We start from the raw sequence: 25,981 nt of genomic DNA, 5'->3' as shown, positions 1-25,981 counted from the left end.
AATGATTTGGATTAGACAATGAAGAATCAAGTAGCCCCTCCCAGGGACAGGCACACACGCAACTACTGTCAAAAGGAGAAGTCGCTTTACTTTCATTTAAACTTGCAATGTTTGTCTTTATTTTGTTCTTTATATTTTGAAAGTGAAAAGAAATAGTATTGAGTCAATTTCTTTTTTCTTTTTTTAAATATTTGTTCTATGTATTTACAAGCCTTAAAGTTGCTCTAAAGATTTCAAAAGTATTAAGAGTACTTTTTCCCGGGTTGCACTTTTGTTTTTGAACAATTCTTGGAGTTCTCTGGTCCACAGCATTTCCTTCTCTTCCAAGGTTATGTACGTTTTGATTACTATTGTGATTTTTTTAAAATTTTCTGAAGCAAGCTGAGAGGCAGGCAGGAAGATTTGATGCCCCCCCAAAAAAAGAAAAAAGAAGAGAGAGAGAGAGAGAGAGAGAGAGAGAGAGAGAGAGAGAGATCTTTCTTACCTTGTTCACCCCAAACCTTCTCAAATCTGGACTAACTACTATGCCTTAAAACAAACGTGAGGTGCGTATGAAGGGAAGGGACGTTTATTTCTCTGCTTTTCTATTATACAAGTTGTTTACAGAAACTGCAAATTAAAAAATTACACACTGGCATTTGCAGTCCTTAAAATAAATTAAAAGTCTCAACTTTTTTTTTTTTTTTTTTTTTTTTTTTTTGCTAAATGTGTTTTTTAAGTATGAGTCCTCGTTTAAAAAGAAAAGATTAAAACAGAAAATATTTTCTATAAATAATACATGTATTTTGGTTTTAGTGCTCCCGCCCTCAGGTTGGAAGTTTACTTGTTTCCAGTACCTTTTTCCTCCATGATCACCTTTTTTCTCTTTCCCCTCTCCCACTCGTGCACACGTGGGGATTTCTGCGAGAATTGGCCTTGCTGCACTGTGATTGGCGAAGACGTGAAACTTTTTAAAAAAATACTTAAATTGTTTCTTTTGTTTCGTTTGTGTATTTGAAGTTTTAGTTATCCTCAGACTCCTCTTCTGCTTCCCGCAGCCATGTGAAAAACGCAGTGACAGATTTCAGGGCCACGCCCTTCCCATTCTGCTCTGCAGGGTCCTTGCTGCTCTCCCATTTGTAGAAGGCATCCTCAGAGATCACCTCCTCGTCATACAGGCAATCAAAAAACATTCGTAGCAAATCTGTAAGGGTTTGAAAATAAGCCATGAGTTTTGGAACACTGTTGTTCTGAGGAAAAGCAATGAATGAATGAAAGCATATTCATTCTCCCAGAAAAGAGCATCAACGACATTCGTCAGAGTCAGACTCACTGTTGACAGTATAACAGGACAGCCGGGCTAGGGATGCAGTTCAATGGCGAAGAGCTCAGGGTCAGCCCCAGCACCGCAAACAACAAAGAACACCAAACCTACACTGCTCCTTATCCAACACGGAGGAAAAGGCCATTTAAGCAGTCTAAATTATTTTTTATTCCTAATTATTTTATTTTTTGAATTATTTTCTTATATTGGTAAAGCTGTTTCATTTTATGAAGTTCTCAGTCTAAACACACTGAAGAAAAATAAAACATGAGTACTTATTACTTTCTTTTTTAATTTTTTCTTTATTTTAACTTTTTTCTTTATAGTTTTTTTCATTTTTTGAAAGTCTGCAATATAATTTTAACAAATATTAGGGGAAAAAGGCAAGGTATATGCTTTTCCCCTTCAAATGTTATGTTTTAAAAATGAAAAGAGTGATCATTCATATGAAAAACATGAGCAAAAGCTATCTCATTTGGATTTTATCCAGTGAAAATAGTTATTTGTTGTTTTAAAATGTTCAAACTGAGTAATTTTAATTCTTTATATTGCTCACAGAGTGGAAACTTATTGTGGTGCAGGTTTGTAATCCCAGTGGCTCAGGAGGCTAAGGCAGGAGGATCACAAGTTCAAGGACAGCCTCAGCAATGTAGTGAGACCCTGTCTCCAAATAAAAATTAAAAAGGGCTAGGGATGTGCCCTGGGTTCAATTCCTAGTACCCTCCAGAGAGAGAGAGAGAGACAGAGAGAGAGAGAAAGTTGGTAGAGGCATTAAGCTCCAGTAGAAATTATATTTATGTATTCTTGAGAAAAAAAAAAAAATCCTTGGGGCTAGAGGTGTTAGCTCAATGGCAGAGTGCTTGTCTAGCCAGGTACAGAGGGCCCTGGGTTTGATCCCCATCACTGCAAAAAAAAAAAAAAAAAAAAAATCATTTATTGTCAGCTTTCTTTCTTTCTTTCTTTTTTTTTTTTTTTTTTTTTGGTGCTGGGGATCGAACCCAGGGCCTTGTGCTTACAAGGCAAGCACTCTACCGACTGAGCTATCTCCCCAGCCCTATTGTCAGCTTTCTAATCACTCAAATTAACTATGGAAGGAGGTAACAGAATAAACAACAAACATTAGGTTAAGAACGGAATATTAAAATTTTTCTTCAGAGTTATCTTTGTAATTATATTAGTTAAGCTAACACTAAAATCACTTTTCTTTTTCCAAAACTCTGGCTGGTCTGTAGGGAAATGGGAACTAGTGGCCACAATTCTGTTGCTGGTAAATCTAGAACTAAACAGCTCTCCAGGGATGATTAAAGTTAATAATTATGGAAGACACTTTAATTTGGCTGAGGATACAGCATCAATTTCATCTAACCACTTGACATTTCATTTGAAAAGTAAGATCCTCTTCCTATAACAATACAGAAAAGGAAGCTAGGATGTTAAGTGACCTTTCAAAGACCTTGAGAGAAGGAAAACAAAATCATATTAGATTTTCTGATTCAGACGTAGATGGCTTTTCATTTACACTCTGAGGGTATTTTGTTTGAATCTGTTCCTGTATCTCCTAGAGAAATCAGCAGCACCAGGAAAGAAGAGAAACTTTTGCAAAAATCCCAACAAGAAAGTGCCTAAGAACTATTTCAGTGCCATCTCTAAAACAACCATGTATATCAGCTTTCACAAATTTTAATAGACTCTTCAGAGATTTTAACAGAATTCATTAATTTACGAGTATCACTAAGACTAGGGTGTTCGGGTTACCTTATTTGTCTGGTTAGCCAAGAATGAATAACTCTTAACTGAAAATTATTCTAAAATACTTTGTTAAATATGCTGTGGTCACGGGCTGGGGAGATAGCTCAGTTGGTAAAGTGCTTGCCTTGTAAGCACAAGGCCACGGGTTCAATTCCCAGCACCACAAAAAAAAAAAAAAAAAAATGCTGTGGTCTTTGCTGGTTATCTGAGCATTCTGAAGAGTACTATCCTTGAGACCATTAACCAATTTCATGCACTAGACCCGAGTTGCCCAATATGGTAGCCACTAGCCACATGTAGCTATTTAAACTAAGTAAAATGAAAAATTGTTTCATAGCCTCACATATATGCATGACAGGCACATATGGCATAGTTACCATAATGAATAGTACAGAAATATTTTGATCACTGCAGAACTTTTTTCAGAACTGCCTAAAGTTAAGTATTAAATATCTAATATAAATTGGTTTTCTTATCGGTATTTAAAAAAAAATTTTGTTAACAAGATTCAGGGGGCAGAAAAGATGGTGGAATGTGACAAACATCGTTACCCTATGTACATGTATTATTACATGGATGGTGTGACCATGTTGTGTACAACCAGAAAAATGAAAAGCTGAAATCCATTTGTGTACAATGAATCAAAATTTAGGGGAAAAAAAAGGAACCCAGAGGCACTTAACCATGAGACATATCCCTAGCCCTTTTTTATATATTTAGAGACAGGGTCTTGCTGAGTTGCTTAGGACCTTACTAAGCCACTGAGGCTGGCTCTGAATTTATGATCCTCCTGCCTCAGCCTCCTGAGCCACTGGGGTTACAGGCATCCACTACTATGCCCAGCTCTTATCGACATTTTCTCATATAAGTCTTAAAGAAATTCAATTTGGAGTCAATTGCAGTGGCATGTGCCTAAAGTTGCAGTTACTTGGGAGGCCAAGGCAGGAGGATTGGTTGAATCCAGGAATAACACAGTGAGACCCTGTCTCCAAAAATAAAAATAAAACAAATAAACAACATCAGATATGTTAAAGACGTTGGCTGAGTTTTTGTTACTAGTTAGTGATTCTTCTATTGTCCATCTTCTAATCCTCAATCACCTCTGAAGTCTTGGTCTAGATAAGTCTCATCCACTGGTTTGGTTAATTATAATAACATGAGGTAAACTTACTGGCAGGTTGATCAAGTTTTACTATTGATGCTTGTAGTGCATAAAGTGCTTGCAGTTCCTTCTCTGTATCTGAGTCTAGGTACTTGAGTAAGATCGGCACTCTCTGCTTGATAACAGCAGTGTCCACTCTGAAGGTAGAACAGTCAGCTAGAGGTAATAGAGGAACTAGGCATTACATTTAAGGAGTTAACACACAGAACCACAGTACCCAAAGGACTTTGTATGGAAAGAGGTGGTAAGGGGCTCTCCAAGACAAGATTCTGATATCCAAATGCTTTAACATTTTTAATGGGATAATCTCTCAGAAATAAAAAAAAATATGGAGGAGAGATGCATTTTGAATTCTGGTTTCCCTCAAGGGTAGTGCATCCAATTATTTATCTTTAATTATAATGAAACAGTGACAGTGGTTTTATGACCACCTACAAAAGTGATGTTAATCGAATATCTCATCATAAAAAAGATACAAAATGGATAATTAGCTTGATTAAATCAATCCACACCATAGACAAACTGTTCTAGTTTGGATATGGAGTGGCCCCAAAGTCTCATATGTTAAAGGCTCAGTGGCCAGACTGCAGGGTTACTGGGAGGTGGTGGACTTGATGGAAGGAAGTTATGCTATTAGGAACACACCATTAAAGGGTATATGGGGAGCCCACATCCTTCCCTTTCTCTGCCACCGTAAAGTGAGCAGCTTTGCTCCATCATGTGCTCCCCACCAGGATGCTGTGCCTCATTTCAGGTCCAAACAAATGGAGACAAACAAACAAGAACTCTGCAACCAGGAGGCAAATAAATCTTTCCTCTTAGGTTGATTTTTTTTTTTAAGGTTATTTTGTCACATTGGTGGAAAGTTAACATATCAAAACATCACACTGTACCCCATAAAAGTTTGTGATTATGACTTGTTAGTAAAATGGTATTATTAATAAAATAGGAATTCAAGTGAGTACTTTAAAAAGGCAACATTTAAAAAAGAAATGGGGGGAGGCTGTGGATATAGTTCAGTGGTAGGGTGCTTGCCTAGCACGCACAAGAGTTGCCCAGCACTACACACAAAAGCACACTGCACACACATACAAAAGAAAAAACAGAAGGAAATTAAAGTGGCCGTTCATGCAAATCTTTGCAGAAGGATACAGGAGTTGGGACCATTTTATTATTCCTAGGAGGAAAAGGACTATTATGACAGTAGAAGAGAAAAACAAAAACACACCCCTCAATCTATGCCTTTTAAAATAAAAGCAGGATAAAAAGGGGCTAAGACTAGTATCCTCAATGCCAAGAAGCATGAGGTTTTCTATTCTTTACTGAAGTTATCATGGGATACAGTTCAGGATTTGGGGGATTTTTTTGGTGTTGGGGACTGAACCTGGGGCCTCACATATGCAAGGCAAGTGGCCAACACTTGAGCAAATCCTCAGTCCCAATGTGGTGTTTTTTGGGGGGCGGGAGGTACCAGGGATTGAACCCAGGGGCACTCGACCATTGAGCTGCACCCCTAGTCCTATTTTGTATTTTATTTAGAGACAGGGTCTCACTGAATTGCTTAGGTCCTTGCTAAGTTGCTGAGGCTGGCTTTGAACTGGAGATCCTCCTGCCTCAGTCTTCCAAGCCACTGGTATTACAGGTGAGCGCCATTGCACTCAGCCCCAATTTGGTTTTTAAAAGCAGCTTCTGCACTTCTCAACCTTGATTGACTCTCCACTCCCTCTCAGTACTGAGATTTAAATCCAGGGCCTTGAGCATGCTAGGCAAGTGATCTACCACAGAACTATACACTCAATCCTTAAAAAAAAAAAAAAAAAAAAAAAAAAAATTAAAAAAATAAAATAAATAAAATAAAGTAGGAATTTAAGTAAGTAGTTTTTAAAAAAGCAACACTATAAAAGGAAATTAGGAGGTCTGGCGTACAGCTCAGTGGTTAGAGTCCTTACAAGGAACTGGGCTGGTTCCACAGCACCACCAGTTCTAAGAAGGTTGGCCTCAAACCTGTGATCCTCCTGCTTCAGTCTCCTGAGTAGCTGGGATTACGGGCACAGGCCACACCCAGCCTAAACCTTGATTTTTAAAAATATTTTTTTAGTTTGTCAATGAACCATTATTTTATTTATTTGTATGTGGTGCTAAGAATTGAACCCAGTGCCTCACACATGCTAGGCAAGCACTCTACCACTGAGCTACAATCCCAGGCCCTAAACCTTGATTTTTAAAATGTGGAAGTCTTGTGGTTCCACAGATATCAGAAATGATTTTTTAAAATTTTATGAATGCTTTCTACATAGCATGTTACTTATCTCCTTGAAGAACTCATACTGAAAACAATTCACCCTACAGAAAATCTTAAATGAAAATTCTGAAGCTAAATTAAGTGGCAGGAAGTGTTTCTTTTTTTCCCTTTTTTTGGTACTGGGTTGAACTCAGGGATGCTTCTCTTCTGAACTACATCCCCAGCATTTTCTATTTTTCATTCAGAGACAGGGTCTCCATAAGACGCTTAAGGCCTTGATAAGATGTTGAAACTGGCCTTGAACTTTAGATCTTCCTGACTCAGTCTCCTTAGCTGCTGGGATAACAGGCATGGCCAGAAGCTTTCTTTTGAAATGACAAAGACCTGAAATTCTGAGACAACTCTTGTACTGATGGATTTTTTTTTTCTTACTTCAGTGACAGAAATGTGGATTTCCACCTAAAGCTAAGTAGATGTCCTCAGTAATTAGTGATAAAAACTGTGTGCTACTTGGAATATTTAGGGTTCCTACCAATTCTAATCTTACCCCATCTACGTAATTCATAAATATGCAATAAAAATGTCAATTCACATAAAATTAAGTAAACACAGAACAGGAGAAAATGTTGGTATTTTCTTTCCTTATATGGGGCATTTACTTCCCTGATGAGAAAAGCCCTCCATTGATATTAGGTTAAGAATACTGAACTCCTTCATTATAACACTCAATGGAAGGAGGTGGGTGTTGAACAATGGAGGTGAATAGGTAAGGAAAAAGGTACATGTGGGCTAGGGTGTAGCTCAGTGGAAGTGTCGGTGCCTAGCATGAGTGAGGCCCTGGATTTCATCCTTAGCACGGGGACTGGGGTGGGGGAGTGACATGCAATAAAGGACACCATCCCCCTCAGGAACATGCAACAACTTATTGAACTGCAGAACACAAGGTGTGTAGTAGCTGCTCAAATCTGGATTATCTGGAGGCAGAGCGACTATTTGTTCCTATATTTCAGATGGTCAAGCAGGGTAGACAGAAATGTCACCCATTTGCACAAAAACTGAGCTATACAGGACAAGATTTGAAGACAATACAAAATCAAGACTGGAAATGTCACTTACCTATTATAGCTGCTTTACAAACGGCTGTCATTAAAGCTCTAAGGAATGTAGGTGAACTCATCTGGTTTTCATCTAGATTAGCCTTAAGTTTAAACAAACAAAAAAACAAAGTAAAACAAAAACCAGTTAAAGGTACCCTTGCACACCAGAGAAATTATCCCCAAACCAGGGCTAACCTGGCACTAAGGACAGAGTCACATTTTTGTACTTTCTTGCAAAAATTAAATGTTTGATTCATTTTAAAATAGTTTGGCTACTGCCTATTCTATGTGAAAATATTCCAAGGAGTAGTATATTTAGGCTTTAGGGAGCTTATCACAGTTATTTCTGCTCACCCAATTATACAGCATCGTATACATGTATATTTGAAGCCAATTAGAAACATCATTCCTCAATAAATAATTCATGTAAGATGACCTAGCCCAGTCTATAATCCAGGAGCCAGGACACCCCACCCGCAGTGGACTGCTTCCTCAGCACTGTGCAAGTGCGTGTGCACATGCCACCATGGCTCTTTCACTTGAATGTGAGTTAGAGGTTAATCTCAAGCACTGCCTTAAACAGACCCTTCCAGTGGTAAGAAAATTGTTATTCTTTTTTAAGGATGGCAAGAAAAATAGCAATGTTGAGTAAAAAGGTTCCCAATTTAACTTTAGTTGATTTATCTGGTTGCTGTTAGACACAAAAGCAAACCCAATGTGAAGCAGAAGAAAAAGATGAACAAAAGCAGACATCTTTTCAGGCAGGTATTTTAAATATTTTTCAGTGTTTATGTTCCTTATGCCTGTGAGAGAATTAAAGCTTGTCTCAGCTTCTTTGAATAGCAGTGCATGGTACTTGCCACGGAAAGGGTCAAGCTTAAAATGACTAGCCAGGAAAAATTAAAGATGTCATTATAAACTTCTGGGTTGGAAAGCTAAGAATTTCAAAGATATTTAGAGACAAGTTTAGTGTTGATGAATTTTATTTTATTTTTTTGGCATTAGGGATTGAGCCCAGGTCTCAAACTTGTATGTGTTCTACTACTGAGCTACACCCAGGCCTGATGAATTTCAAAACTGAAGCCGATGAACTAGCAGCTCTCCATCATCAGCTGGGAGGAAATGCTGGCTCCTGGGAGCACAGCAGAGGGAAGACCTGAGTTAGGCAGCAGCACAGCAGCCATGGAGGACTATGCTCCACCAGAGGCTTCACAACCAGTCTTCCTGAGAGCAGAAACGTGTGGCACCAGAACTGGCACCTGGGCAGGGGATGCAGGACAGGGGAGAGTGTCAAGAGCCACATGTAGGTTTCATGACCATTTATGTGTTACAGCCAGTTGCTGGTTTATACCTCTTTAAAAATACTTTGAGTTGAAGCCAGGTTGGTCAACCTCAGAGTTATTTCTGCAAAGTCTGAACAACTATTTTTGAAGAATAAATGAGAAAATAATAATGTTCTCTTACTTTTTTGCCAAACAATACTTAATAAACAGTTTGACAGAGAAATCTCATTTTGTTACATCCCCAACCTTTTTTATTTTTTATTTTGAGACAGAGTCTTGCCAAGTTGCCTAGGCTGGCCCAAATCCCTGGGATTACAGGTGTGGGTCACTGTGCCTGGCTTGATAGAGCAATTTCAAGGGCTGATTATCAATTAAAATTCTCAAAGGATCAGATTTCAAGCACAGTTAAGAGAAAAATAAACTAATTACTTAAATGTAATTACATAATAAATACCCTTCAAACCATCTGACTGTTTTTTCTGTTATAAAAATCAAAGTGCATATTTCTCCTATGAAAGAGACAAACATTATAATTCTTTTATCAAAGAATAGAAGAGACCTGAAGAAAAATGTAAAGACTACAGATTAGGTAAAAAAGTAAAAAAGGAAGATAGATCTGCTAATGAGATAGAGAGATTCACTAATGCAGGGATAGAAAAATGTAACAAACATTTTTATGTAGTGTGGGTTCAATTACTATGTTTTTATATTTTCTTTCCTTTTTAAAAAGGTTACCTTTATTAGGTAGGATTTACATTCTGTAAAATTTACCCTTTCTCTTCTCTTTAAGAAGAATATTCATATAAAAAATGAAACCCAACACAGATGAAGAGGTAAAAATAGCATCATTTTGTAATACATGGGAAAATACAAGACCTAATCATCAAAATGTTGATGAACTGTGAAAAAGCATGGAGACAAAGAATGATGCTAAATATGCAGACAATGACCAACTTCCAAACAAGTAAAGGTAGTAAAAGACTTCTGGTACATGCCACTGCACATACCAGAAAACCTAGTGCTGACTCTATCCTGAATTCAAGAATAAATTGTCATGATGGCTTAACAAGTTTTAAGAAAAAATATGGTTATTTAAAGAGAAATAAAACTCATGAACAACAAACCAGGCTAAACTAACCTTGTCTTTCTGATTAATTAATATATGGTAGAGTTAAAACAGATATAGACACAACTTGTTTGGACTTCAGGACGGCATCTGACAAGTTATGTAAGTAAGGATAGCTATCCCCTTGTGGGTGAGGTGAAAAAGAGAACTAGACAGCAGAGTAACATATGGGAAATGGTGAACAGGTTAACATGCCGAAGTGTCTCAAGGGTAAGGATGGGGCCTGCCCCTGAAGGTATGTTGCTTTGTTTTTGGTCCTACCCATTCACACCTTCTGTTTAGAATTTAGATGAGGACTAGGTTGGCATATTAATGAAATAGAAGGATGTAGGAAGTAAAAAAGATGGCCAGCAAATTCTATGATCAAGTCAGAATACAAAATGCACATGGACTGAAAAACAGGTATCTAGGAAGGTAAACAAATAGAAATAAGCTTTTAAAACCTTCATTCTGGGGCTGGGGAGATAGCTCAGCTGGTAGAGTGCTTGCCTCGCAAGCACAAGGCCCTGAGTTCGATCTCCAGTACCACAAAAATAAAATAAAATAAAATAAAATAAAATAAAATAAAATAAAATAAAATAAAACCTTCATTCTGATTCAGCAACCACATGTGTACGTCCAGAACAGGAGAGACAGGGCTGAACTACAAGGATGAGAGAACAGGCACTGGGTGACTGAAAAGCAGCCTGAGTTCAGTGTGGTGAGGCTGCCAGAAGCAGAGTCCAAAACTAAACCTGCCACGTGCCACCTGAGCGACACTGCTGGACCACTGCGTGTGGTCACGCTCAGTTTATACATGTCACTTTGTGAAGGATTTTGGAAATCTAGGCCATTTCTGGTAAGAGTAATGTGACAAGAGTCTGGAAGTAAAAATTTCAGAAAAGATTAAAAGAACCTAAAAAGAGAGACAGAAATACAGTGATAGCTATTACAACAATTTAAAAGCTACCCACCAAGGTCAGACAATAGGTTTATTACCCTGTGTAGACATGAGGAAAAAAAAAGGTAAAAAATTTCAAATCATCAGATGCTCCATTATTTCTCAATGCCTGGAAGTGTGTAAAGACACTGTACCCCTACCCGCAAAAGAAGCCACAACCCATCCCATTACAAGGGCCACAAGAGGATTTATATAAGAGGGAGAGAACTAGCCCTTTCTGGCTTACTTTCAACTTTGAATCTTCTAAAATTCCATGAAATATATGCACAAATTAAACACACTTTCATAAGTAGAAAATACTATTTAAAGGAACACAGGAACAGATGAAAAACAGATACAACCAACACAGACTCTACGACTCAAGATAAAGTGCAAAATTTTCAGACCTTAAGTATGAAAGATGAAGTCAATATATTTCATAATAACTATAATGCTTATTACTTTTATCTAGGATAAAATATATTTTATTCAAATATTTTATTTGAAGGATAAAATATAGAGTATATTCTAAACTAGGGAGAGACCCATATGCTGATTTTTTGAAAAACTAAAATCTTATAAAAACAGAAAAACAGCCTTTCAGTTTCAAATACACATACACATAAGCTTAAAAGCTAACTTCATTAAGGTCAAAAACTCTCACAAAGGGAAAGGATATGGGGTGTGGACTGAGAGGGTCCCACAAGAACCTTTCTTATCTCTAAGGCAGAGAGGGTAACATGGTCTCTATACCTCTACCCAGTCAAAGATCTGTTCATCATTTGCTTTGTCCTCAATAATGAGTTTCTCAAGCCGCTGATACAGTTCTTCAGCAGAGAGTTCTTTCTTTGAAAGTGCTTCAGAGGAACAGGAACTGTCAGACTCTATAAAGTCCAACTTCTGAAACATAAAATGTTAAATATATTAATGTAGTACAGTATTATTATCATCCTTAGAAGAAAACAAAGTCATGAGCTATAAATTCTATTTTACAGGGATCAAAATGATTAGTAGAAGATATTTTACATTCTTAGTTTTCAAAGACCACCATTCTATTATCCTTCAGAAGATTTCTCTAATTTTTCATATCTTTCATCTGATTCTCTGTTTTAAAAAAACAAACAAGCTAGCTATAATACCTCCCAGGCCATGCTTACCTCCAAATCATTATGAACTTCAGTCTTGCTCTGGGTTGTAACACAGCTCTTTAGAACTGGGTGTGAGTCCTAGGCAAGGGCATAACTTAACTCCCGTTCTGTAACCTATGGTTAATATCAGGTATCACTATAGAGTTGTTGTCAACCCCTATAGTTTTGCTTTTAAATCCTTCAAACACTTCCAGACCATTCTGAATCCAAGTGTGGAGATGACCCTATATATTGTTTAACTCTTAGGTTGTTTAAAACAATCTATAAACTGGGCATTGGTGGTATACACCATAGTCCCAGCTACTCAGGAGGCTCAGGGAGTAGGATTATTTGAGGACCAGAGTTTGGGGCCTGCCTAGGCAACATTGTGAGACACTGTTTCTTTAACAGCAACAACAAAAAGTCCACAATCAAAATTTTTGGTGCCAGGTGGGGTCTTGCACACTTGTAATACCAGCCATGTGGGACACTAAGGCAGGAGGACTGCAAGTTTAAGGCCAGCCTCAGTAATTCAGTGAGACCAGGTTTCCAAAGAAAGAAAGAAAGGAGAAAGGCTGGAGCTGTGGTTCAGGTAGCTCAGCAGTAAAGCATCCCTGGGTTCAATTCCCAGCACCAACCATTGAAAATTAGTGATTTTCAAGGAAGAAGGCAATGAAATATGCTATACAGTTTTCAGTGGTACTGGGGACCAGGGGAGCACCATCCCCATCCTTTTTATTTTTATTTTTAAATTTTAAGTGTCTCCCTACGTTACTGAGGCTGGCCTTGAACTTGCAATCCTCTTGCATCAGGGTCTCTTGTTGCTGGGATTACAGGAGTGTGCCACAACACCCAGCTCATTTTTGTCTTCACTTTTTAAAACCTCTTTAGTTGTTGTGATTAGAGGCTTCTTGACAGTTCATTCTGGAGATTCCCTCCCTTTTACTTAGGGATATTTTAAACTCTGACTGATAGATAATTCTGTTACCTCAAGTCTAAATCTGGAGTCCAAATCTATCATTTTCTGCTTGTTTATTCGCTCTCATTCACGGTGACTTCTTTCACTGTACACTAAATGAACTCTACAAGAGTTAAGGAATGTATTAGATGGTATGTATTTGTAGGGGGATAAAAAGCGTAGGGGGTGGGGCAGACCAATGTTAAGGATGTTTTCTCTCAAGAGTACTGTGGCTTGCTCTTTCTGGGAGCCAGCATAACGCTGAGCTGAACCACACTCTCTGGCATTTGTTCTTCAAGCAATGTGTTTTTACTTGTGCTTACTGCTCAGAATTCAGGTTTCATCTCTGGCTTTTCCCTCCCCCTCCTCTTTTTTTATCTCTTGAAAGAGAACTTGTCTACTTTCTGGGAGGCCAATAATGCATCAGAAATTGTGCTTTTCGCAGGTTCCTACTACTCAGCAGCAGCTCCTCCACTTATCATTTCCACAACCAAAATGAAAGCTAAAGTCCATGGCAACCTAGTAGGCAGTCTTCATCCAGAATAACAATACACTGATTTTTACTGTTTTCTGAACTAGGGATTGAACCCAGGGGTGCTCTATCACTGGGCTACATCCCCAGCGCTTTATAACCTAAGACAGGATTTGCTATGATGCCCAGGCTGACCTCAAACTCCTAGGCTTAAATGATCCTTCTGCCATAGCTTACTGAGTAGCTGGTACTGCAGGTATGTGTCACTGTGCCCAGCTCAATTCATTTAAGGTCATTTTCAGGTTTCTTTCTTATTCTTTTTTTCTACCTACAGTGATTTTTTTTTTCTTCTTCTTACTGCTGATTTGTTACCTTTTTTAGCTTTAGTCTTCCTCAGGTATTCAACTATTTTTATATGCAAGACCATTTTGAGACAGTTTTGTTTTCTTTCTGTCATTTTCCATGGTCTAACAGAGTTTTATAGTTGTCTCTATCTGGGCCACTCCCCTTTCTCCCAAATTCCTTGTTTAGAACCAGACTGCATTTGTCCTAGGGTCATCTGCCTTGTAGATTTCTGGATCTAGTTACCAAGGCTGCAGGCAGGAAGTTTAAGGTTCTCGTTCTATGACTGTACCCACTTCCTTGCAATTATTTATCTGTGAAGTTTCAGCTGGTAAGCCTGTCTCCAGTCTTCTATCTTGTAAGGGGCATTCCAGTTCCCATTACAACAGAGTAACTTCAGGATGCCTGTGTCTTTTCCAGGCCCAGAGCTCAGCACACTTGGAGTTTACTGAGTACTATCACACTGGTTTACTTATCAATTTCATTTCAGGTTACTGGAGACATGTAGCTTGACTTTTCTTTTGGTACTGGAGATTGAAAACAGGGATGCTTTACCACTGAGCTACCTCCCTAGTTCTCTATATTTTGTATTTTGAGACAGGTTCGCACTAAGTTGCTTAGGCCCTCACCAATGTGTTATGAGGCTGGCCTTGAACTTGTGATCCTCCTGCATAGCTGGATTCTAGGTGTGTGCCCCTGCACCTGGCTATGTACTTTGTTTTCTAAGTGTGGCTGTCTTTTCAATTTTCTCCCTACCTTTTGTCTTTCCTCTAATGACTACAGTTGGAGTGTGCCCTTAAAATGATAGCTTGACTAAGATTATTGTTTTGATCTAATCTTAATACCAGAATACTAATGAAATTAGCTTCCTTTCTTCTATGAAACAGCCACATGCTATCAAATGGAAGATAGTCCTGATGCAGTGGCACATGCCTATAATCCTGGTGGCTCAGGAAGCTGAGGCAGGAGGATCACAAGTTCAAAAGCCAGCCTCAGCAACTTACCAAGGCAACTTAAGAAGACCCTGTCTCAAAATAAAACATAAAAAGGGCTAGGAATATGGCTCAGTGGTTAAGTGCCCCGGGTTTAATCTCTGGTACAAATAAAAAGAAGACATAAGTCTTGTTCTTACTCACCTGCTCCAAGAGAAAATTATGTACATCTTCCCCTTCTGGTAAAAAGTCCTTCCAGCTGAGATCAGCCTCCCTCCATAAGGCGCCCACTTTCTTATGGCTCTAAGAGAGAGATAAATTCAATCCATTAATTTTTACACTGAAAGAAGAAGAAGAAAAAGCTTGCTTGAGGTCAAGAATGTAGAACCTGAAGAGTGAAAGATGAGCCAACTACGGTGGTGCTTGGGTATAATCCTAGTGACTTGGGAGGTTGAGGCAGGAGAATCTCAAGTTCAAGGTCAACTTGGCAACATGGAAAGACCCTATCTCACAATCAAACTTACAAGGGCTGGGGGATGTAGCTCGGTGGTAGAGCACAACCTGGGTTCAATCCCCAGGATCTTTAAAAAAGTGAAAAATGAAAGCTTTTCTTATTAATATGACATCAATTCCTTAGGGCTCTTGACTTTCAAAAATAAGATGTCTGCATGTATATGAACATAATGGTAGGTGTCTGAAGTACAGTTATTTAGATTCAATAATTTATTTACCAGATGACTTATCTGGGAAATAATAAACTGGTATTTGGGATTTATTAACATGATCAAAGAGTCCAATACATATGAGTTTACACATTTATCAGTCTATTTTCTGGATGGAAAGATGGCTCTGTACATGTGCCTGCTTTTAGAGCCACTCACAAGCCTCACTGCAATCCCTCTCCACAGCAGATCACATTTCTACTTCCTGGTATAAGAATGCTTAAGGCAGCTGTTGCTCCTGAACTAAGTGTGAAAAGTGTTTTGCAGGCAAGGGTACAAGACTGAACCCAAGAAATAACAGAGAAGAGCTGCTGTCAGCTGGAAAAACATGAGAAGGGGCAAGCCCACCACTTGAACAAAGACAAGGATAAAGGAAAATGCTAGGCTTTGAGGGTACAGCTGGCATCTAAGAAGATGTATCAATTATTTGATAGAGTAATGAGACCAAGGTCCAGCTGATAACCTAATACAGCCAGGTTTTGAAATCAGGCTGTCTGGCTCAAAGTTTATAGTCTAAGAAAATTTGGTTTTATTTAGAAGTAGGAATTTTCTTTCTTTTTATAAAAATAAAAGTTAAGAAGAATTTGAGTTTTAAATGAAGACTAAAGTCAAGGAGGGAATTATGAACATAAAAACTAGAGTTCAGTAAAATAAAAAATTTTAATGCCATTAACCAAAGAATATTATTAACAGAGATAATCAGCAGAGCCAGGCTATTTAGTGCATCTGTCTATGATAATTACTACACAAATGGGGTACAGAAGAATTTATGCAGGTTCAAGGGGAGAGAGGAACATTGACTTAAAAAAAAAAAAAAAAAACTCAATGTCTAGGATACTTTGTAATTAAACATACCAATATCTTTGGCTCGGGTGCGAGTACATTAGAAATCACTGCAGGTGTTCGTTTGTGAGTTGTTTTGTTTTGACATCTCTCTTCCTAGACATTTCATCCCCATCTTCAACCTCTCAGACCTCTACTAGGGCACCTCCACATGCTTCTGAAATGATCAGTTTAGATTTGTCCACCTCCCTCTCTATTTATATTAGTAGACTGAGAGCCTAGCATACAGCTATGCAGAGAATAACTGTGCACCACATATTTAACTAAAGTGAATTTAAGAGTGTCTCACATCCTGCAGACCTTTTACCAACTCTAACCAGACTTGCATCCAAATGAGCCAAAAGTTAACAAAATTAATCATTTGAGTCCTATCTTACTCTGAAAACAGAGCAGTTTTCATTGAAAAATTACCAACCACAAATGAAATATATCTTGAGATTCTTTAGAACCATACCAAATCCAGTTGAGATTAGACAACTCTTTCCCAAGACATTAGTAAATAGGAGGACAATACATCTCTGAAGGAAATGCGGTTGAAGCAGAGTCCTCACTTTTTTCAAAGGCCGAAAGGAAATAGAACTATTTGTACACTGAGACCTAAGGTGTTCACAGGAAATTCATGATCAAGATCACTGCCCTTTCTAACACGCTATTGAGTCTGACACTCAGTTGAACACTCACCATTTGTTTGCATAGAAGGTGCAATATTTCAGAAAGCAAGACCCCAGCTCTTCCAACAGGAAGTAAAGGTTTGCTAAATTCTCTGTAAAAGATAGGAGCAGTGATTAAGTACCTCCAAAGAAATTCTCTGTTCTAAAGTAGTATGCAAAAATGTGTGCCAGACAGACACTTTGCAACCTAAGTAACAGCTGACAGGTCAAAGTTCTAGGACCTGCTCTAAGTCCTTCTCAGTGTAAGGCTTTTGGAGACTTTAGGGCCACCTTATGCTTCCTAGAGAAGCAGAATAGGGATGTCAGAAATCCTGGGTTTTGTCTTTTTCTTTAGCCACTTCAGTGAAGGAAGCAACAAAAAGATCAGTCTCACTTAGTAATCTATTTACTAAGTTCTGCTTCAAGCAGAAAGTAGAGAAGTACCTTCTTAGGTAATGGAATTGTGAAGCTTAGTTACAAAATGTTTGTAAAAAGGAAAGCTTTTCTTTAGAATATGGATGAAACAGAAAGGGACCAATTTTTTCAGTCTGACTCAGTATTTCCCAAACTGTGTTTCACAGGATGGCAATGATAGTAGGATTCCTCAAAGAAAAGGATACTTTCATCGACTAAGTGAGGGAATGCTGAATTAAAGCTAAATCATTTTCATTGTCTTATTATAGGATTCTCAATAATCCTCTGTGTGCCATAATATGCTTTGTGCATCTCAAAAAAAAAAAAAAAAAGGTGGGGGTTAGGGGGAGGAAGAGACAACAGTATGCAGAGTTTGATTTTCACATATCAACAGTTTTGGGGGAGGGAGTGGGCAAATAGCTCAGGTCGCAAAGCGCTTGCCTTGCGTGCGCACGGACCAGGGTTTGAATCCCCAGCACCTCGGAGAACAGTTTTGGGGGAAATATTGGTATTTTGAAGAAGTACTGGTCTATACAATGCAATATCCATTCCCCACTCGCAGGCAAATATAGCAATACTTTCATTGTAGCCATGAACATGTACTGTGCATATACCAGTCTGACACCCTACAATGTGAAAACATAAATTCTGATAGCACTGAAGAATGATAGACACAACAGCCAGATCAACATCAAGCTTCTAGAAGTGAGCGTCTTCCAGGTACATGACTGAGTGCTACCAACAATCACCACGCCCTCATGGAGCATAGGACTATCACATCCTCAGTCTGTCTCCAGTGCAAAACCACTAACATCTTCACAATAAAATCAGAAGGCAGAGAGCCACAGGCTGTGTCTAAGAGGCTTCAGAGCCACTAATGGGATGATAATGCTGGAAATGCGGCTGGTGAGTTTTGTGTCAGTATAATTTTATACACATCAAAAGAAACAAATATAACTTACATGATAACTTCTCTCATAGAGATTCCACCTTCTTTTAACATGGGGGTCACCAGTTCAGCAAGGTATAACCATATATGGGGAATATCAATGGCCATGTCATCTGCCAATTCCAAGGTTTCTAAAAAACTGAAAAAGAACAGGAAAAAACTCAATACAAATATAATTCAAAAGTTCAAATTAAATAGAGACCAAAAATCAGTCACTTAACAAATACATATCAAGCATCTGCTATCAGGCATTGGTCTGGCCATAAAGTGGCTAGTAAACAAATTGCCATTCTTAAAGAGCTTATACTAGTGTGTGGGAGAAAGAGAGAAGAGACAAAAGGAAACTTGTGACAGGGCTAATGCTCTCAAGAGCAGGAACCAGAAAATACTTCTGTATGGAGATGACATCTGAAAGACTTTAATAATGAAACAGTTGTGTAAAGTTCTGGGCTATCCAATTTAATCCCATACTATAAAGTTGAAAATTCTATCCTTCAAGTCATTCAGAAGCACCAAGTAAACACTGTAATGCAGGCTAAACACAAAAGAGAAAAAAAGACTAAAGTCCTTGCCCTGGAGGACCTTGTGATGGAAAATCTGGATGGATAGAAAAGAGTCTGATGTTACTAACATTATCATCATCAGTACTATTACACCACAAAGAAAAGCTAATGGTTTTAGGCTTTTATGATATAAAATATAAATATTACCCAATGTGAAGTAAGATAATTGGGAATCAAACATGAAACTTAGGGAAGTCAAATACAATACATAAGCAGCCTTCTTTGGGCTGAAAATATCAGCTATTTGTTCAGAAGTGTACACAATTCAAGACTTTGTTAAGTGGGTGAATACAGAACATATTTAAAAGTACAAAAGCAGAGGTGAAGGAGACATGCACAAGACTGAATGGCACATGGGAAGAATGAATGAAGAGGTCAAGAGCTGGCACTATCTTGTATTCATATTTTTTCCAAACTCTAAATTTGTGTGTGCTTTTTCACTGCAGTTCTAGATTTTAGCCAGAATATGCCACTCAGCTTAGAAGCCTACATAGGATTAAAATTTTTCACTTAAAAAGAGCTCCCATTACAAGGCAGGGTCACATTTCTTGAGCTGCTATTTCAAAACAGTATGGAGCTCAGCCACATTATCTAACTCTGGGTTTCACGAATCCTTACTTTCAACTTACTGACCTCACTGTTTATAATTGTTTGATATCTACTTGCTGTGCAGCAGACACCTGGCTGTTCTCATTACAGGCATACTTTTCAGCTATTCGAGTGCCAATGATGGAACATTGTTGGGCAGGAATCCAGGATTTCTGGGTTAATCACCTGATCCTGCCAATTAATTCTGTGGGTTATAGATTAAGCTATTTAATGTACCCGAGAGATAAGTACAGCCATTCTGTCCTTTCACCAGTATAGCAATTATGATCATCTCATACCAAAAGTGAAAGATAAGACTTACATTCTTGCCTTATTTTTTTATTTCTCTCTCTCCCCCAACTGATTTTTTTTTTTTTTTTTGGGTACTAGGGATTAAATCCAGGGGTGCTCAACCACTGAACCACATCCCCAGCCCTTTTTATTCTTCATTTCGAGACAGGGTCTCACTAAGTTGTTTAAGATCTCACTAAGCTGTTGAGGCTGGCCTTGAATTTGGGATTCTCTTGCTTCAGTCTCCCTAGTCACTGGGACTACAGTGCCACAGTTTTCTATTTCTTGATCAGTGAGTTCACCATGGTGAATAGAATACAATTAGTGGTCAAACACATAATACTGTTAAGAAACAATTTTTCGGTTGAACATAGTTTTCCATAGAACAAGGCTGTGGGACTTATTTTTTAAAATTTGTAGTCACTAAATCCTTTTGCATGATTGTAAAACAAAAGGCTAGGTATGTAGATGCTCTAGGTAATTATCTTTATCTCTGCACCACTACATAGCCTAGAATTATACCTTGCATAATACATATCTTCTATGGGCTGAAGAAATGAAATGCAGCTACACCACATCTTTATCTTTTGGTATGCAGTAGCCAGCACATCCACTAGACTACACATATGAATATCAGTTGCATTTCTATAAACTGATAACAAACTTGCCAAAAAGTAAATTAAGAAAACAGTTGCATTTAGAGTCAGGTGTTGTGGTACACATCTGTAATCCCAGCAACTCAAGAGCCTGAGGAAGGAGAATCACAAGTTTGAGGATAGACTGAAACCCTGTCTTGAAAAATAAAAAGGGGTGGGGAGGTAGCTTGAGTGAAGTACCCCTGAGTTTGATTCTCAGTACTGCACAACAAAAGAGAAAGAAAATCCCATTCATAATAGCAACAACACAACCAAATTATTTAGGTGTAAATTTAACCAGGGAGGTAAAAGATCTGTACACGGAAAACTTTTATAACACTAATGAAAGATATTTCAAATTCATGGATTAGAAGATTAAAAACTGATAAACATTCAGACCAACCACCCAAAGTTATCTACAGATTCAATACAATCCCTATCAAAATTCCAATGCTAGGCTGGGGTTGTAGCTCAGTGGTAGAGCACCTGCCTAGTATGTGTGAGGCACTGGGTTTGATCCTCAGCACCACATAAAATAAATAAATAAACGTATTGTGTCCATCTACAACTAAAAAAATATTTTAAAAAATAGATTATGTAATACAGATAAAAAAGAATAAATAAATAAAAAAGATGAAAAGCTTTCTTATATTCCAGTGTCATATCTTCAAAGGATTATAATAAAGATGACTCATAATGAACAAAAAGGGTCCTCACTGTTAAATAGCATCTCAGCAATTCTGCATTTGAAACTCAGAATACATGTCTACTGTAAGCTCTCTTTCCAAGGTGTAATTCTCATGTGGTAATAAGAGTTAAAGGAAAGTAGTCAAGAAAGAGGTATCAAGCTTGCTGTCAGGGCATGTATTTTGTGGCTATCATAACTCCAAGTTTTACTACTTTGGTTTTCATTTATTTATTATACTTTCAAAGTCATTCAAATTCTGTGGCTGATAATGAAACTGCCCTCAACTATTCTTACTAGACAGTTTTTAAATAGCAGTTTTCTAAAATCATGAAAAAATGACTATATCAACAGTTTGAAATGCATTTACCTACAGAGTAATGTATACTAATGTACAGTAACCTACCCACCTATATTCCTAATTTGTATCATGAAGTGTTTAGATTCAAGTGCTGAAAATTCCCAAAGGATGGCTTGAAGTACTCTTTGTGGAGGTTTTACATACAGCATCTACTATACTTACAGTTGTATGGCATCTTTTAGGAAAATTCCAAAGAATCTAAGATTTACTTATAAAACCTATTTGAAACTTCCATTTCAGGACACTACAGTAGTGCATGCTCTGAAGAAAACATAATATGAGATGAGATTATCAGCTGGGTCAAGGGGACCACACACCTGGAAGTCTTCTGCTTTCCCATACTTCCCGGGTCATCCCTGGCTTGGAGAGCTGGCAGAAACTGCTTCCCTGACTACTCAGAAATTGACATCTCAGCAGCAGAAGCACCTAAGGGTGCTGATCTCTGGTGCGCCTGAACAATACTCTGAAAGAGCAGAGATCTTCTAGGTGTTGGGAGTGAAATGGCCTATCTGATCAGTATGGACTATGCAATTCTGATCTTTTAAGAAGGTTCTTGATGGATAATGACATAGGGTTATCCCTTTGTTTCCATCTTAGGAAAAGGTAGGTGCTGTATTGTCAAATATATCTCCACAACTTGTACAAGACTTGGTTTAAAGATGGCAGGTTAGGTCTAACTACATTATCAAAGGTGAGGCCTGAACCATTGAAATACAGCAGGAAACAATGATGCAAAATGATGAATTGTTGAGACACAGAAATGCTGTAAATAGTTGTGATATTATTATCATATCATAGTTGTGATAGTTTTTCCAAGCAGCAGCAATAGTACCACCCTTAATGAGAGTGTAAACACCAAGTCTGATGACAGTATTCCCTGAGGAAATCACAAAAAGGGGAATGCAACTGAGAAACTAGTATCTCACAAGTTCAGAGTTATGGCCAGTTGAAATAGACTATACTTCTTAGATACGAAGGAACTTCTGACTATTGTCAGAAGAGTCAGAACATGGTGAACAATAATCTAGCATTTTCATTTCCAGAACAGTCTGGGAACAAAAGTAAATCCTTACAAAGCAATAGAGAAAGATACAATGACTGCAGACTGTAGGAGCTTGAATCTACTTTTCAGGTTGGTTGGGGGTCAGAGACTACAGTTTGATTGTGAGAGTGCAGGTACTTTCATTTGCTCTTACTTGCTGTTATTACTGTAAAGCATAGATTTCTCTTATAAAACTGGGAAATCATCCTGGCTTTGCCAAAATATAAGTAAACTGGTTCAAATGGCCTTAATCTAGCCATTCACTTAATTTAGGTAAATCCAGCTTACTACTGAAAGATAACTTCTTAATGATCCTAGGGTAATAATGAATTTTCTAGGACCTGAACAACAATGTCATCATTCTTTTCAAAATTAACTGAATAATTACTCCTAAGAACATTCAACATGGCATTTAATAGTCAGATCCTAAGAGGTTAATCATATCTGAAATGACACCAAAAGGTACAAGGAGGCATTTCACGGTATATGAATACAATTTAGAATAATAAGTTTGGCAAAAAAGCTTCGTAAGGGGGGCTGGAATTGTGAATTGTGGCTCAGTAGTAGAGTGCTTGCCTGGCATGTGCGAGGCCCTGGGTTCAATACTCAGCACCACATGTAAATAAATAAAAATATTAAAAAGTTCACTGATAACTAAAAAAAGATTAAAAAAAAAAAAAAAAAAAAAAAAAGAAGCTTCCTAAGGAATTCTTACTGCCATCAATTCAATGAGCATACACTCATGTGAGTATCAGATGGTAGATTGGAGTTTGATGTCTAAACCTCAGGTCTTAGTTCCTGGTTATCTGTTAGAATTGCATGTGATTCCATGCTTACATTTGGTGCAAAATTTGGTAACCAATAATCAAAAATAAATTTTTTTATCATATGCAATTTTCTACCATACATACATACATAATTTATTCATTCATTCATACATACCAGGGATGGAACCCAGGGGTGCTTAACCACTGAGTCACATCCCCAGTCCTTTTTATTTTAAATTTTGAGACAGGGTCTTGGTAAGTTGCCAAGGCTGGCTTTGAACTTGTAATCCTCCTGCCTCAGCCTCCCAAGTCACTGGGATTACAGGTGTGCATGAATGTGTCCAGCTTAAACTTTGATTTAAAAATCTCAGCCAGGGTAAGATTCTGTGGCTGAACCACAAAGAACCTAATCTGTGCACTTATTGGTGAAGGTGCACCATAAATATACCAGAACTTGATCAAATGGGGATACAATGCTAAAGATAGCAAACTTCACCAACCAGTCACCGGCAAGAATTACAGTGAAGTCAAACTGAATAGTGAAAATCATTAAGAAAATGGAGTTACACTGCTATGGGGCTGGAGTAGAACACTTCCTGGTCCAAACAACCATGGTTCATTGAAAGGATAAGGCTTTAAGTCAATTTTCCAGAATTTTTCTCACAAAGTAAACTCTCCCCTTTCAAAGAACATGCAGGTTTACATGTAAATGAGATGATGAAGATCTCAGAGTTTCCCTGAGGCTAAGATGAGCTTCATTACTGACATCATGATGCAGGTCTAACAATAAAATACAGAAAAATCAGAGGATAACCTTTATGTCCAAGCACAATCTACAAAACAGCATCAAATCAAGCAATGTATAATTAACATATTACATTGGCTCAACACTCTACAGTGGACAGGATTTTCATTTATGGAAAAAGAAGGCTAGTTACTGAATGCCACTCTTGAGGAGGATACTGACCCTTTGAAAAAGTCCTGTTTGCTGAGTTTTTCTGACTGTACGAGCTGATAGAGCAATTGGCCCATGTGATCCCTGGTGATCTGGCTCCTCTCGAGGGTGGACTCCACTCCCGTTCTCACGAAAACATGTAGCAGGCCCTGGGCACTCAGCTCTTCCACACACTGCATGGCTTCCTGTTCAAACAGCAAATAAAGGCTTGCTCCAAAATCTGGTGTCAGGATAACCTTAAAATCTTTTGCTTACGATAAAGTCAGTAGAAAGTTCTGTTAATAAGACAGTTTTTGAAGTTTTTGCTCGTTTAACATAATGAAGTTCAGTAAAACATAGGCTGATAGAGGCAAGTTAGTCATATTAGATAAGAAAGCTGGGTATGAAGGTATGCATCTGTATATCTTTTGCCTCCTCAGGAGGCAGAAACAGAAAAATCACTTGAGTCCAGGAGTTTGAGGCCAGTCTAGCCAATACAGGGAGATCCTGTCTCCTGGCGGGTGAGGGTGTATAGGGGTGTGTGTGTGTGTGCTATATCTTTACAAGGTTAACATGTTTAGGTTAATAATTTTATTTAAAAAACAATCAGAAGATCAGAGCCCAAATGTATTTTTTCTACACAGTGTTTACCTGTTTTCTGATCATTTTAAAAAGTGGAAAATGGTATGTCTGACACAGAAATCAATGCCATGAGTAACCTGGCAGCCCAGGATACTTTGGCTGGGAACGTTGAGATCTTCACCATCTCCATGAAAGAGGTCTCCCTCAGGAATGCTAACCTTAAGTGATACGGTTAGGGTTAAGTGCTAAAGTCCTCTGAGGATGTTTCTGTGTGAGGCTTTGTTAACTGGAGCTCACTATGAAAATGATCCGCACAGCTTAACATCTGGGCTCCGGGGAACGAGAGCTCAACAGCCAGGTTGCCTGATCATCAGTGCTAGCCTCCTGCCCTCAGCTACAGCAGCTTTGTTGCTACACTAGCCCCAAATCCTGTGGCTTGACCTCTGCAGGAAGTAGCTGTTCTTGGAAGCTACACGTGGGAAGGGTAGTCACCTGACAGCAGAGGGAAGGAAGTAAGGCTCCTCTGGGTGTCTTGGCAGGACTGCTCTCTTTCCCTTCTGCCACTTAACAACTCCCCTGTTAACTTCTTACCTAGAAATATTTCAGAACTACAGAAAAGTTAAGAGTAAGCCAGTGTAAAACTATGTGTCTCACTTCGATTTAGATTCAGTTAAGTTGTCTTTCTTTCCATATATCCAAAAAATTTAATACTGATACAAGGACAATAAAAACATCATCTGATATGTAGCACATGTTCAAATTTCCTTAATTGTCCCCAAATGTCCAAATAGCTTTTTGTTGTTGTTGAGAACCAATGTTCCATGCCATGATGTCTCTTTAAACTCTTCTAATCTAAAGCAGCCCCCTTCTCTTTTTTGTCTTTTCATGATACTGTATTTCTGCCACATGCAGGCCAGCTGTCACGCTGCTTCTGCCTATTTCAAGTGCTCGTTATCCTTGTGGGTTTTTGCCTCATTTTAAGCTCATCAATATTGCTGCAATTCCTTTTCAGGAAAAGGTGTAATAAATTCAAGTATTTAATTTTCCATAAATAATCTGTGTGTCCCCTAACAGGAAGAGTCACTGTTTCTCCATGAAGGGTCAACCAATTGCATCACAGCAATGTACAACCTTGCCCTGCTATTTTATTTTCTCATGGTTTGTTTCTTCTTTTCTCAGCTCTCAGTGGAAATGACACCTCCTATAGTCTTCTCATTGTCCCCTCACTGGCTATCATAACACC

General features: G+C 38.2%; 1 protein-coding gene across 30 annotated transcripts in view; it reads right to left on the bottom strand.

The window, feature by feature from the left end:
* Positions 1–552: 552 nt before the first annotated feature.
* The window catches only part of Eif4g3 (eukaryotic translation initiation factor 4 gamma 3), a 294,208-nt gene continuing 268,779 nt past the window's right edge, over positions 553–25,981 (bottom strand). For 27 of the 30 annotated variants that reach the window (XM_047526748.1, XM_047526753.1, XM_047526840.1 and 24 more), the window contains 8 exons: positions 24,190–24,362; positions 18,304–18,429; positions 16,959–17,040; positions 14,917–15,015; positions 11,635–11,781; positions 7,573–7,654; positions 4,224–4,370; positions 553–1,183 (listed from right to left, as the gene is read on the bottom strand). In XM_047526748.1, coding sequence (XP_047382704.1) covers positions 1,002–1,183; positions 4,224–4,370; positions 7,573–7,654; positions 11,635–11,781; positions 14,917–15,015; positions 16,959–17,040; positions 18,304–18,429; positions 24,190–24,362 — 1,038 coding nt within the window. In that variant the 3' untranslated portion in view covers positions 553–1,001. The remainder of the gene's footprint in view (positions 1,184–4,223; positions 4,371–7,572; positions 7,655–11,634; positions 11,782–14,916; positions 15,016–16,958; positions 17,041–18,303; positions 18,430–24,189; positions 24,363–25,981) is intronic. The other 3 variants (XM_047526878.1, XM_047526927.1, XM_047526928.1) reach the window with 1 other exon arrangement.

The sequence above is a fragment of the Sciurus carolinensis genome, chromosome 1 (assembly GCF_902686445.1).
Source record: "Sciurus carolinensis chromosome 1, mSciCar1.2, whole genome shotgun sequence".
Classification (NCBI taxonomy): domain Eukaryota; kingdom Metazoa; phylum Chordata; class Mammalia; order Rodentia; family Sciuridae; genus Sciurus; species Sciurus carolinensis.
The sequence above is the reverse complement of the archived record's forward strand: the minus strand, read 5'-3'. Positions and strand labels throughout refer to the sequence as shown.